At 36.8% G+C, this 15,341-nt stretch overlaps 1 protein-coding gene across 4 annotated transcripts; it reads right to left on the minus strand.

Moving 5' to 3' along the window:
* Positions 1-172: 172 nt before the first annotated feature.
* On the minus strand, positions 173-6,772 carry LOC117413949 (dehydrodolichyl diphosphate synthase complex subunit DHDDS-like). 4 transcript variants are annotated; one of them, XM_059000242.1, is made up of 9 exons: positions 6,658-6,697; positions 5,929-6,011; positions 4,977-5,093; positions 4,125-4,267; positions 3,549-3,665; positions 3,272-3,373; positions 2,627-2,741; positions 2,294-2,401; positions 674-1,854 (listed from the first exon to the last, which is right to left on the minus strand). In XM_059000242.1, the coding sequence occupies exons 2-9, from the start codon at positions 5,989-5,991 to the stop codon at positions 1,603-1,605; spliced, it is 1,017 nt and encodes a 338-aa protein (XP_058856225.1). In that variant the 5' UTR covers positions 5,992-6,011; positions 6,658-6,697; the 3' UTR covers positions 674-1,602. The 4 variants fall into 4 exon arrangements, with proteins under 4 accessions (XP_034762571.2, XP_058856225.1, XP_058856224.1 ...); XM_059000241.1 differs by having other exon boundaries at positions 6,609-6,658; XM_059000240.1 differs by having other exon boundaries at positions 675-1,854; positions 6,667-6,772.
* Positions 6,773-15,341: the final 8,569 nt, after the last annotated feature.

Below are 15,341 nucleotides of genomic sequence, written 5' to 3' on the forward strand. Positions count from 1 at the left end.
GTAACGTTTCAGTATGCTTTCCAGTCAAAATAGTACAATGGAGAAGGCTAAACCCATGGCTGAAACCCAATTAATCCAGATAATTAACATACAAAAAAACAAATAACCTTTTTTTTTTTTTTACTAAATCCCATGACAATATTTCAATTTTAATTGTTGCATATTACCACTTCTGTTAATTTTAAATATACCAATATAAAAAATGCAATCATTTAAAAGTGATGAAAAAAAAGTGAATTAATTTACTTACGCACTTGAAAGCTGCAGGAATATGACTCCTAAAAGTTTGGGATAACATTCACTTTCTTAACAAATGTATTAAACATCACTCGAAAAACAGATGACAAGGACTAGTGTTGGCTTTGAGCTAATGCAGGATACTCCACGGTACGTCTAAACGGTGAAATATATGTGGGTGCTAAATATCATGAAATGAAATCATTCCTTCATTTCACATAGTGGATTTACTAAACCTTCCTTTACAATGAAGCAAAGTTGCTATTGTGTAGATTATTAATGCATGGCTCGCAAGCATTGCATCTGTGTGAAATTAAACAAAAACCTTGGCAGCTGAAAGTGTACATAACCAAAAAAACGCAATAGTGCGATTTTATTGAGACTTTGCAAAATGAACAGGCAACCTAAAGCATAAGTGCAGGGCAAAGAGCACAATCTGAAGAAGCTGCCATGTCCCCCACCCAGTAACACCAGATTCTATTTCTGAGTCTGCTGGCTTGCCAAAAAAATCAAGTTACATGCCACACACGCTTCACTAACGCAGAGTACGTTTTAACGTACACTATAGAAATATGTATATCAGCTAAATTATAATCCTCACACAGACTCCAACACAAACATTCACTTCAGCAAGCATTTTGCTTTCTCTTAAGACAACATTCAACAGCCTACAGGAAATCCAAGACTTCAAAGTAAAGTCAGGACTCCACTATATGCTTGTCACTCGGGGACACACACACAAACACCTGCTCAACATGGTAATCAGTTACCTTTGTCCACAAAATGCTTTTTAGTCCACCTTGTAGAATTATATTGTTTTTTTTTTATTGTTTAAAGCGTGAATCAATGTCTTCTTCACTCAACATTTTACAGGGATGACAAAAGAAAAAATGAAAAAATGGTTTCCAAAAAGCTGCAAGTTATCCAAATACAGCAGTACTTCACAGAAATGTACAGGGGCAGACGACAAACTCAAGACAGAAGCCTCAGCTGCTAGGTGTTGGTGCAGCCTTCGAATTTCAAGATTTGAGGCAAAAAAAAAATTAAAATAATAATAATTAATCTGAATAGGAAGGAAGATTAATAATATTTTATGAAAACCATTTTAACAGGACAGCATGCATGCTTTCATAGAAATTTGGACCTGAAAGGGCACATTATTCGTTTTGACGCAGCACAACCGTTACTTCGACCGGTAAATGAAAACCAGTTCCACATAAAAAAAAATATGTACATATACACATTTATAGCATTTTAAATGTTTTCTATCGTGACAACCAAGTAAATCATTTGTCTCAAATTCCCCATAGGGGTCAAATTGCTTGGTTAAATAAAAATGGACATTTCAATTGCGTTGAATCAGGGCTATGCCTTTGCAGATGCTATAGAGCCCTTGTTTAAGTCAGTAAAGAAACGGTCTCTTTTCTCTTGCAGGGCGGTTAGGAAGCTGTGGACTCTCCCCTCCCGCTCAGCAGTGTATTTCTGCACAGCCTCCTGTCTGAGCAGTGGGTCCAGTGGCTTCCCCGGCCCAGTCTGTTGCAACAGTTCAGCTGCACAACAACGATCTGCTTCCAGCTGCTGAAGGACCCTGGCCTCTGCATGTAGATCTCTGGCTTTCTGAAAAAGAAATGCAAACAAAAATTTACATTTGTCCCGCCCTTATTAAAACACTAGTAAATACTGTGGTTTATGCATGTATAAAACACTATGAAGTTTAAACTAGACAATCAGATTACTCGACTCTTCACACACTGAACTTCTTTCATACTGCTATTTTAAATGCAAGGTACTGTCATCAATCATCAATTTGCATGCAGTTTGAAAGTTTGCAAAGCATTTTACAGCAGATTTGTTTATCAAGTACAACCTCGTCTGAGCTGTGCAACTAGAGTTCAACAATTCTGTAAACGGACCACTTAAGCCTGAGTATCTATCCATCCTATAGTAACTTCTGTTTATATTCCCCTTCATAAAATGGTTTGGAAATGCCCAGCATCTTGATTTGTTGCAAGCAGTCCAATGCCACGTGGTTGACAGAGTACTGCCAATGCATCACCTGTAGGGCGTGGTGGTTCAGTTGATATTGCAGGATAGCTTCACAAAGGTTCCAGAAAGAATACTCTGGCCACAGGATGGACTGAAACACTAAACACGAGTAGGTGGTCTGGAAGGAGAAAATGAAAGACATTCAACAGGAAGATCATGAGGCATTGGGCCAGAACTCGAGACTAAAATATTTAGCTTTAAAGGGTCAACACCACCCACCACCCCCCCCCCCCCCACCCCACCCCACCCCACACAGACACACACACACACACACACACACACACACTGTGTTGTAATGATAAGGCAGGTGGAAATCCAAAAAGGTATAGTCAAGATCTCTCACCTGCCAGAGAAGGAAGTCACTGAGTCGGACTTCCCCAGAAGTTCTGATTAGCAGATCAGGGTCAGGGGAGTTGCTGGTGTAGAGACACTCATCCAGCAGAAACTCAGATACATCACTGAAACAGAGCAGAACACTCCTTAATCACCAAGCATGTTGTTTGATAATGTATTAAAACCCCCGTAATATCCAATATGCAAGCTGAAAACTATTTCAATCACAATGTAGACTTAAAAGTTGTGCCACTGGTTTTACACAAACCTTGAATTCATAGGTCATACAGCCACATTACTTAACAACAACTGGTAGCTATTTTTGACTTCAATAGCTATTGTCAGCAATCTATTTAACCTTTGCATTCCTGTTCCAAAAAATAACCCTTGAACTTAAATATAGAGCAGATGACACAAAAAAAAAATTACAAACACAATTGTCAAAAGTAGCTGTCAACTTAAACTGTAAATGTTCTGTTCTATTTTTTTTTTTTCCTTAAGAAATATTTCATCTAGAATTTGCAGGGCAGGTTACAGAACAGTGTCCACACTGTCCAGACATTGATTGTGCGCACAACAGGAAGTACATAGGAAAGACACTGAATTGAAATCAATAGTACAGGTGGTCCAACAAGTGCACCTCCCCTCAGTATACCTCGGCTTGATCAGTCCTTGCTCTACGCCCCAGGCCGCCTCCTTCACTGCATTGGTAATCTCATGTCTGGAGGTGTAGGCAAAGCATACATTCAGAAAGCACCTGGAAGAGGAGGAGGGGAACACAGTCAGACACCCTGCACAAGCCCTTGCAGTTTCTATAGGCTTGAAACTAGCATCCTTTTTGAAAATCCAATACATATTGGCATGCACATCCCTGCTAAGGCTATACATACAAAACCTTGTTGTTTGATTTGGATTTCGCACTTCAGGCTTACTTGTTGTGATTCTTGGTTGCCAGCACGGCTTGTGCAATCAGTTTCTGGATATCCAGGGGAAGGAGGGTCAAGTCTCCCAGCACTCGGATACACACCCCGTGTTTCTCCAGGTCCTCTCTGGGCAGAAGAGAATACAAAAAAAGATTACTGAACGAAGGAGGACAAGCACAAGAACATCGTGTGTTGATCAAGTGTCAAAACAGCCATGGTGCTTAGTGTGATATCAACTGTCATCGACACAATTCAGACATCTGTCGTATACCTCAGAAGCCCTTTACTGTTGTTTCTTTGCTGGATGACAATGGGACCTTAAATAACAAAAAGAAAAAGTACAATTGTCTTGTGAACTATGCAATCCCAGGTCCATTATCACAGACATCTACTCAATGCAAAAAATAAAAGGGTCAAAAGGTGTGCGCAGAAATTTAGAAACCTGATACTGAATAAAGGGGTCCTGGGCAAAACCAGGTGTGTGGAGTAGTATAGATCTGATATTGACATGCTGATACAACCATTTTCTTTCTTCGTATTTAATGCATTTTATACACCAGCAGTGATTTGATGGAAGGCTCTTACTGTTCGTCCAGAAGCCTGCTGAATTTCTGCCTTGCCAGCTCCATCAGCCCATCTACCTCGTCCTTCGCACGCTTGAAATTCTCAATACTGAAGGCATAGACCGTGACCTCCCTGATTTCCAGATTCAAACACCAACGTAGCGTCTTCAAGATGAGAAAAGAGAAACACTGTTTTAACACTGTGTCCTCTATAAACATCAGACATCACCAGAAAAACTGTATAAACACACTGCATTTGGGGGGACATCTTTTGACAGTTTTTGAAGAGGTATTTAATAAGCAAGCAGTATGACTGTGGTAAGACAGTCAACAACTGTCCCTCCTCCCAAACTGTAAAGAGTTTTAGGCCCATATGTGTGTCATTTGACACTGTGCTTTATTAAAAAAAAAAAAAAAAAAGTGTGCAACAGTTTTCTTTAACTTTTGTTTGCTTTTTTAGATTCAATGTTATGTACAGTTCTGTTTTGACAACTCCGTTGAGACTGATAGAAAGAAATACATACATACATATTCTGATTGTGACTTTTGTCAATGGTGAGAGCCTACTAGCACTGCCTTTAGCTGTGAACAGAGTGGGGTTGCCAATTTCTCCCCAATGCTGCATGATGCATGATGGAATTAAACCCATAATGCATTCAAACCTGGGTTAAAAGACCAGTGATATAAATAAGAATCCTATTGCATAGCAGTGTCACCCATTCCAGGTTTTTATACAAGCTTGATTAGCCACAATGTCTAGGTAACAAGCTCTGGTGTGTTCTATTAAAAACCAGGACTGACTCAAACTGCTATGTAATGGGAGACTTATTTCCATGCTTGAAGGCTGAAGCACAAACATATTACACAACAGTACCTCTGCCAGTTTGTCAAAGCCCTGCGTGTGCCCCTGCTGTCTCTCCACGTGCAGTTTCCTGGCGTATCGACGGTTTCCATCCATAATGAAGGCGACATGTTTCGGCATGGGTCCAGCCTGGAGAACAGGGGTATGATCGATGAACACACCAGAGCCCTCCACAGCAAGCACGTGTAGCTACAGGGATCACTGCTTTCAAAGCTGAGATTTTTTTCTTTCATCAGGTGAAATATTGTGAAGAAACATTTACATATATGAACACAAATAACACTCCCAAACAGATTTTTGGTGCAGTTACTGGGGTACATATTGACACCAAATGCTTGTTCAGTTGCAACCTTGTTTCAATCAGCTTTAGCCTGTATCAGTCTCAAACAGGTTCACTGTATACATCACAAACACCCTCGCTTTTTAAAGCTTCTTGGTAGAAGCACATTACCACAATGTGTACAGAAAATATTTCAGCCTTTTTAAGCAGCTTTATAGTATTATACATAATACATGGCCAGCCTAAAGCAAAGGCCAGGATATTGAATAACTGAAACTTCATAGGTCCTGATTCACAAATATTTTACTTCAATGCAAGGAAAAACAAACTAGTGACATGACTTAGGTAAGAGTTGAAACTCTTCAAAAAACTTGGTATTAATTTCAGATGGGGATTGAAGGTAGTTTTGCACAACAGGGTAACATTATTCAATATAAAATTAGTTTAAAAAAAAAAATTAAAAACGACCCTACTTAGAGGTCAATGTGATCAACTGATATCCCGTCAGGACAATTCACTGCTGGATTTTATTGGAGCATTTAAAAGAATTGAGGAATAACCCTAAATTGCATCCCATCCCAGGTTATCTCCCCTAAAAACAGGTGAATGATGTCATGCAGGGATGATGTTAAATGCACCCATATATGTTAATCAAACCATTCTCTTAATATCAGACAGGATTACCTTTAAAATATTTGCAGAAAGTCGCTCAATGAGAGTCAGCTCCCCTTTACGAATCCAGGACATTTTCTGTGTTGTTGGTGTCTCTACAGCAAAAATACAACCCTTTTAATACCTAGCGCAACAGTTTGTTAGCAAACAGTGAGAATGTGTAGGGGTGCTGTTGGGCTACCCCAGACATCTCATACACATGCGTACTTGTAACAAATTTACAGCATCTGCTTGAACAGAAAACCCTGTAATCCTAAGTGAACCCTGGAAACTCAAAAACAATGAGGGGATTACAAGGTATGGAACACTGAAGTGCGATTTCCACATTGTTTTGTGAAGGGGTAACTTGGTGTTTGAAGATTTCTGTGGTTGAAAGCGCTACACTACAGTAAGAAGTCGATATTTGATGATTCCCAACACAGTCATCTATGTATGTGTGTATATATATATATATATATATATATATATATATATATATATATATATATATATATATATATATCACGTTTAACAATTCTAATTTGAATTTTAAAAAAAGATAGATATCAGTTATAATCTATTTTCATTGCTGCACTGTCGCTTTAAATTTAGAGTTCATTCATGCAATATCGGTGCCGTTTTTATTTTATTGGCGAAACAGCTTGGTGCATTAGTCCAGCAATTAAAAGCGCTCTCAATCATATACTTATTACATGTATTCCCAAATCTACAGCATTCATAACAACGGCACTTCCAACTCACATCGCTTACCTTAATGATGACGTCCACTTCCGCATTTAGCGCACAGTGCATCGTAATTTGACCTCACTGTGTTTGACGTACCCAAGGACCCATTTGACGCACGACGTTAACTGGAAGGTTGAGGTGTTCCTGTGGAAATGGGGATAAACACTAGAGGGCACTATCGAACAGATTGTTAAAAACCAGATTATTGCTTAAGTACAAAGTACTATGACGCACACATCGAGAAAACAAATAATGTAAGCAATGACATCATAAATTAAACAAAATATTACATATGCAGCATTTTTTTGTTTTTTGTGATTCACTGAAACACGATGCACAAATGGATATTCTGATGTGATTGAGTTGGATTTGAGTCACCAAAGCCACAGTTCACAAGGAAAATCACATTAATGGAAAACAACAACAACAACAACAAGAAAGAAAGCCAGTTATTTATTTAGGGATAGTCAAGATATTTACAAGCAACCAGTCTGTGTATGGAAAAACACAATTGCCTTCTAATGATCTTTATTGTGTATAGAATATACATGACTGGATTCTAGCTTCACTGTAGCTCAGGACAAAATCACAATGCCATAGATTACATTTTTTACAGACTGGTTTTGAACCTTGAGGCCTTCAGTAAAATGCCTCGTTTTCAATGCCTTGCGCTACAGGTGTCACTGCCCGCAGCTAGCTGCCTGAATCAAATGCTTTTTTCCAAAACTCGGAAATTTTTGCCGTGCGTCAAAGCTCACTGGGAGATTTTGGGATCATATCAGGGCTGATGCTGAGGTTCTCATCACCTGTTACATTCTCAAAGCCCAAACAATTTTGACTTGATATTGTCCTTCAGAATATTGATTTAGTCTTAGTTAGAGCATTAACACGCCCATCTTATCAAAACCAAGGTGGTGCCAACCAATGTCACAAGACTGGAACATAGGATGCTGCAATCCCATCATATCTCTAACCAGCAACTGGCACAGCATACTGTACACAAACCCTCCCTCCAGCCTCTACTGGGACAGCTCTAGGATACAGGGTGCCTAATACCTGATGAAGACTTGTTGTATTTTACAGTACCAGCAGTGTCCCAACTTATTTTTTTTATTGGTTGGCCATTGTTAAGAGAAAGGCTGTTTGGGTCAGTATAACATAATATGCCAGTAACTGTGGACTAGCTGCCAACTGAAACTGCCTGCCAGATGGGTCAGGTCTCCATAGGAAGGACATGGGTTTGGACACCGCTGGTATCTGACTAGGACTAACCAGTGCTAAGCAATTGTTGGGATTTTCAACAGACCTGCTGACCTGAATATTATGGAGTTATGATGACTGTTATGTCCAATATATTTCAGATCTCATTTCATTCCAATCAGAAAAAAATATCAGTTTCATCTGCCTTATGAACTATTTTATAAACACAACAACGCACATAAGTGCAATCCCTCACACTGCATCTGAACCATCGGTAGTTTGAGTTAAACCTGTGACTTCTCTTGTGTTATTGCTAACGGAAGAAATGATTTGGACATTCTGTGTGTTCTGATTGGCTACTGACACTCCAATTGCACATGGTTAAAACAATGGTTCAGATCTCATTTCATGAGGAAAATTCTAGTGGTGAAATAATAAAGAGCCCCAAGTGGCTGCGCCTTGGGTCTCACAATTCATCAGTACAACCCACACCTTCACATGTGTCATTACTTACTTCTAATAGAATCTTTCATGATGATAATATAACTTTCCACAATGCTGCATGTATGTCACCAAAGATATGTGAGTATATCTATCAAAGAGATGTGTGAGTATATCTATCAAAGAGATGTGCGAGTCATATCTATCAAAGAGATGTGTGAGTATATCTATCAAAGAGATGTGTGAGTATATCTATCAAAGAGATGTGCGAGTATATCTATCAAAGAGATGCGTGAGTATATCTATCAAAGAGATGTGCGAGTATATCTATCAAAGAGATGCGTGAGTATATCTATCAAAGAGATGTGTGAGTATATCTATCAAAGAGATGTGTGAGTATATCTATCAAAGAGATGTGTGAGTATATCTATCAAAGAGATGTGTGAGTATATCTATCAAAGAGATGTGTGAGTATATCTATCAAAGAGATGTGTGAGTATATCTATCAAAGAGATGTGTGAGTATATCTATCAAAGAGATGTGTGAGTATATCTATCAAAGAGATGTGTGAGTATATCTATCAAAGAGATGTGTGAGTATATCAAAGAGATGTGTGAGTATATCTATCAAAGAGATGTGTGAGTATATCTATCAAAGAGATGTGTGAGTATATCTATCAAAGAGATGTGCGAGTATATCTATCAAAGAGATGTGTGAGTATATCTATCAAAGAGATGTGTGAGTATATCTATCAAAGAGATGTGTGAGTATATCTATCAAAGAGATGTGCGAGTATATCTATCAAAGAGATGTGTGAGTATATCTATCAAAGAGATGTGCGAGTATATCTATCAAAGAGATGTGTGAGTATATCTATCAAAGAGATGTGCGAGTATATCTATCAAAGAGATGTGTGAGTATATCTATCAAAGAGATGTGTGAGTATATCTATCAAAGAGATGTGCGAGTATATCTATCAAAGAGATGTGCGAGTATATCTATCAAAGAGATGTGCGAGTATATCTATCAAAGAGATGTGTGAGTATATCTATCAAAGAGATGTGCGAGTATATCTATCAAAGAGATGTGCGAGTATATCTATCAAAGAGATGTGCGAGTATATCTATCAAAGAGATGTGTGAGTATATCTATCAAAGAGATGTGCGAGTATATCTATCAAAGAGATGTGTGAGTATATCTATCAAAGAGATGTGTGAGTATATCTATCAAAGAGATGTGTGAGTATATCTATCAAAGAGATGTGCGAGTATATCTATCAAAGAGATGTGTGAGTATATCTATCAAAGAGATGTGCGAGTATATCTATCAAAGAGATGTGTGAGTATATCTATCAAAGAGATGTGTGAGTATATCTATCAAAGAGATGTGTGAGTATATCTATCAAAGAGATGTGCGAGTATATCTATCAAAGAGATGTGTGAGTATATCTATCAAAGAGATGTGCGAGTATATCTATCAAAGAGATGTGCGAGTATATCTATCAAAGAGATGTGCGAGTATATCTATCAAAGAGATGTGTGAGTATATCTATCAAAGAGATGTGTGAGTATATCTATCAAAGAGATGTGCGAGTATATCTATCAAAGAGATGTGTGAGTATATCTATCAAAGAGATGTGCAAGTATATCTATCAAAGAGATGTGTGAGTATATCTATCAAAGAGATGTGTGAGTATATCTATCAAAGAGATGTGCGAGTATATCTATCAAAGAGATGTGTGAGTATATCTATCAAAGAGATGTGTGAGTATATCTATCAAAGAGATGTGCGAGTATATCTATCAAAGAGATGTGCGAGTATATCTATCAAAGAGATGTGCAAGTATATCTATCAAAGAGATGTGCGAGTATATCTATCAAAGAGATGTGTGAGTATATCTATCAAAGAGATGTGTGAGTATATCTATCAAAGAGATGTGCGAGTATATCTATCAAAGAGATGTGTGAGTATATCTATCAAAGAGATGTGTGAGTATATCTATCAAAGAGATGTGTGAGTATATCTATCAAAGAAATGTGCGAGTATATCTATCAAAGAGATGTGCGAGTATATCTATCAAAGAGATGTGCGAGTATATCTATCAAAGAGATGTGCGAGTATATCTATCAAAGAGATGTGCGAGTATATCTATCAAAGAGATGTGTGAGTATATCTATCAAAGAGATGTGCGAGTATATCTATCAAAGAGATGTGTGAGTATATCTATCAAAGAGATGTGTGAGTATATCTATCAAAGAGATGTGTGAGTATATCTATCAAAGAGATGTGCGAGTATATCTATCAAAGAGATGTGTGAGTATATCTATCAAAGAGATGTGCGAGTATATCTATCAAAGAGATGTGCGAGTATATCTATCAAAGAGATGTGTGAGTATATCTATCAAAGAGATGTGTGAGTATATCTATCAAAGAGATGTGTGAGTATATCTATCAAAGAGATGTGTGAGTATATCTATCAAAGAGATGTGTGAGTATATCTATCAAAGAGATGTGCGAGTATATCTATCAAAGAGATGTGTGAGTATATCTATCAAAGAGATGTGCGAGTATATCTATCAAAGAGATGTGTGAGTATATCTATCAAAGAGATGTGCGAGTATATCTATCAAAGAGATGTGCGAGTATATCTATCAAAGAGATGTGCGAGTATATCTATCAAAGAGATGTGTGAGTATATCTATCAAAGAGATGTGTGAGTATATCTATCAAAGAGATGTGCGAGTATATCTATCAAAGAGATGTGTGAGTATATCTATCAAAGAGATGTGCGAGTATATCTATCAAAGAGATGTGCGAGTATATCTATCAAAGAGATGTGTGAGTATATCTATCAAAGAGATGTGTGAGTATATCTATCAAAGAGATGTGTGAGTATATCTATCAAAGAGATGTGTGAGTATATCTATCAAAGAGATGTGTGAGTATATCTATCAAAGAGATGTGTGAGTATATCTATCAAAGAGATGTGTGAGTATATCTATCAAAGAGATGTGTGAGTATATCTATCAAAGAGATGTGCGAGTATATCTATCAAAGAGATGTGCGAGTATATCTATCAAAGAGATGTGCGAGTATATCTATCAAAGAGATGTGCGAGTATATCTATCAAAGAGATGTGTGAGTATATCTATCAAAGAGATGTGCGAGTATATCTATCAAAGAGATGTGCGAGTATATCTATCAAAGAGATGTGCGAGTATATCTATCAAAGAGATGTGTGAGTATATCTATCAAAGAGATGTGCGAGTATATCTATCAAAGAGATGTGTGAGTATATCTATCAAAGAGATGTGTGAGTATATCTATCAAAGAGATGTGTGAGTATATCTATCAAAGAGATGTGCGAGTATATCTATCAAAGAGATGTGTGAGTATATCTATCAAAGAGATGTGCGAGTATATCTATCAAAGAGATGTGTGAGTATATCTATCAAAGAGATGTGTGAGTATATCTATCAAAGAGATGTGTGAGTATATCTATCAAAGAGATGTGCGAGTATATCTATCAAAGAGATGTGTGAGTATATCTATCAAAGAGATGTGCGAGTATATCTATCAAAGAGATGTGCGAGTATATCTATCAAAGAGATGTGCGAGTATATCTATCAAAGAGATGTGTGAGTATATCTATCAAAGAGATGTGTGAGTATATCTATCAAAGAGATGTGCGAGTATATCTATCAAAGAGATGTGTGAGTATATCTATCAAAGAGATGTGCAAGTATATCTATCAAAGAGATGTGTGAGTATATCTATCAAAGAGATGTGTGAGTATATCTATCAAAGAGATGTGCGAGTATATCTATCAAAGAGATGTGTGAGTATATCTATCAAAGAGATGTGTGAGTATATCTATCAAAGAGATGTGCGAGTATATCTATCAAAGAGATGTGCGAGTATATCTATCAAAGAGATGTGCAAGTATATCTATCAAAGAGATGTGCGAGTATATCTATCAAAGAGATGTGTGAGTATATCTATCAAAGAGATGTGTGAGTATATCTATCAAAGAGATGTGCGAGTATATCTATCAAAGAGATGTGTGAGTATATCTATCAAAGAGATGTGTGAGTATATCTATCAAAGAGATGTGTGAGTATATCTATCAAAGAAATGTGCGAGTATATCTATCAAAGAGATGTGCGAGTATATCTATCAAAGAGATGTGCGAGTATATCTATCAAAGAGATGTGCGAGTATATCTATCAAAGAGATGTGCGAGTATATCTATCAAAGAGATGTGTGAGTATATCTATCAAAGAGATGTGCGAGTATATCTATCAAAGAGATGTGTGAGTATATCTATCAAAGAGATGTGTGAGTATATCTATCAAAGAGATGTGTGAGTATATCTATCAAAGAGATGTGCGAGTATATCTATCAAAGAGATGTGTGAGTATATCTATCAAAGAGATGTGCGAGTATATCTATCAAAGAGATGTGCGAGTATATCTATCAAAGAGATGTGTGAGTATATCTATCAAAGAGATGTGTGAGTATATCTATCAAAGAGATGTGTGAGTATATCTATCAAAGAGATGTGTGAGTATATCTATCAAAGAGATGTGTGAGTATATCTATCAAAGAGATGTGCGAGTATATCTATCAAAGAGATGTGTGAGTATATCTATCAAAGAGATGTGCGAGTATATCTATCAAAGAGATGTGTGAGTATATCTATCAAAGAGATGTGCGAGTATATCTATCAAAGAGATGTGCGAGTATATCTATCAAAGAGATGTGCGAGTATATCTATCAAAGAGATGTGTGAGTATATCTATCAAAGAGATGTGTGAGTATATCTATCAAAGAGATGTGCGAGTATATCTATCAAAGAGATGTGTGAGTATATCTATCAAAGAGATGTGCGAGTATATCTATCAAAGAGATGTGCGAGTATATCTATCAAAGAGATGTGTGAGTATATCTATCAAAGAGATGTGTGAGTATATCTATCAAAGAGATGTGTGAGTATATCTATCAAAGAGATGTGTGAGTATATCTATCAAAGAGATGTGTGAGTATATCTATCAAAGAGATGTGTGAGTATATCTATCAAAGAGATGTGTGAGTATATCTATCAAAGAGATGTGTGAGTATATCTATCAAAGAGATGTGCGAGTATATCTATCAAAGAGATGTGCGAGTATATCTATCAAAGAGATGTGTGAGTATATTTATCAAAGAGATGTGCGAGTATATCTATCAAAGAGATGTGCGAGTATATCTATCAAAGAGATGTGTGAGTATATCTATCAAAGAGATGTGCGAGTATATCTATCAAAGAGATGTGCGAGTATATCTATCAAAGAGATGTGCGAGTATATCTATCAAAGAGATGTGCGAGTATATCTATCAAAGAGATGTGCGAGTATATCTATCAAAGAGATGTGCAAGTATATCTATCAAAGAGATGTGTGAGTATATCTATCAAAGAGATGTGTGAGTATATCTATCAAAGAGATGTGTGAGTATATCTATCAAAGAGATGTGTGAGTATACCTATCAAAGAGATGTGCGAGTATATCTATCAAAGAGATGTGTGAGTATATCTATCAAAGAGATGTGCGAGTATATCTATCAAAGAGATGTGCGAGTATATCTATCAAAGAGATGTGTGAGTATATCTATCAAAGAGATGTGTGAGTATATCTATCAAAGAGATGTGTGAGTATATCTATCAAAGAGATGTGTGAGTATATCTATCAAAGAGATGTGCGAGTATATCTATCAAAGAGACGTGTGAGTATACAGGAGGCTCTGTGTTCCAGTGGTTAAAGAAAAGGGCTTGTAACCAGGAGGTCCCCGGTTCAAATCCCACCTCAGCCACTGACTCATTGTGTGACCCTGAGCAAGTCACTTCACCTCCTTGTGCTCCGTCATTCGGGTGAGACGTAATTGTAAGTGACTCTGCAGCTGATGCATAGTTCACACACCCTAGTCTCTGTAAGTCGCCTTGGATAAAGGCGTCTGCTAAATAAACAAATAAATAAATATATCTATCAAAGAGATGTGTGAGTATATCTATCAAAGAGATCACATTTGTTTTGTAAGCAAACTGAACCCCAGCTCCTATATTTCTGTTGCAAAAGGTTTGTTCAAGCAGAGTACATCATATTCCATGGATTAAAATAATAACAAAACTAATGACTGCTTTACTGCATACAGGGAATACATGCACCTGTTTGGTGTGTTTAAACATCAGGCATGATTACAAAACAGATTATTTGATTAATGTGTTTATTCCAGTTGATTATTAATTACAAACAGACGTTCCTCTGGCGATATAAACCCAAAATCCACCAGCTTTTCAATGCAGTTACATCATTTAACTGGTAAGTGGGACTCTTTACTAAAAAGATTTTGAAATGTACAGTTTAATATGCTTTTGTCATGCCTATAACCTTGTTTTCTTACTTCTACCATATATATCTGTGGTTTGTATCTGTGCTTTACAATGATTTCACCAGGCTTGCACTCTGTGTTTCTAACCATTTATCAGGGTCGTGTCTAAATATCTGTAAGTTTCTTTTTAGTACTTCTGAATATCTTATGATGGAGTGTTTAATATATTACAGAACACCAGAGAGTAACTGAATGAAACGTGAATAAAATATCCCAAAAGAAGGTGTTTGTAATGGTTTTTGTGCTATTTTCAGTATTTTATTCTGCAAAAATCAACCAATTATATAGTTTTGTTAAGTAAATGCAACAAAATGACATTGTAGGCAATGAGGTCAAGTCCCTGTATTTAACAGTGTCTAGTTGTTCTTCTGTTAAAATATTAATCCCCCAAACTCTAGAGTCTCAATTAATCTAATAAGTGATCTGCATGTTCCTTTGGGACTTTTTCATGATAAACGTTTCAGTATTATTGTACAAATAGGTCCCACATTAATATAAACTGTATTTATGTACTGTTGAGGACACTAGAATTATCTTTGATGCCGTCATTTTGGACATTACATCATTTTTTTTTGTTTCCATTTTTTAGGCTTAAAAAAATCTGTTCTAATTCACATTAACTAAAAAGAAAA

Source organism: Acipenser ruthenus, chromosome 25 (assembly GCF_902713425.1).
Source record: "Acipenser ruthenus chromosome 25, fAciRut3.2 maternal haplotype, whole genome shotgun sequence".
NCBI lineage: Eukaryota > Metazoa > Chordata > Actinopteri > Acipenseriformes > Acipenseridae > Acipenser > Acipenser ruthenus.

What these genes read in the sequence shown, in the direction of transcription:
- LOC117413949 (XM_059000242.1), bottom strand. Translation starts at nt 5,991, where the DNA reads ATGTCCTGGATTCGTAAAGGGGAGCTGACTCTCATTGAGCGACTTTCT. An exon ending in TTTCTGCAAATATTTTAAAG is followed by an intron (nt 5,094 to 5,928) that starts GTAATCCTGTCT and finishes CCTGTTCTCCAG; the next exon opens with GCTGGACCCATGCCGAAACA. An exon ending in GCTTTGACAAACTGGCAGAG is followed by an intron (nt 4,268 to 4,976) that starts GTACTGTTGTGT and finishes CTCATCTTGAAG; the next exon opens with ACGCTACGTTGGTGTTTGAA.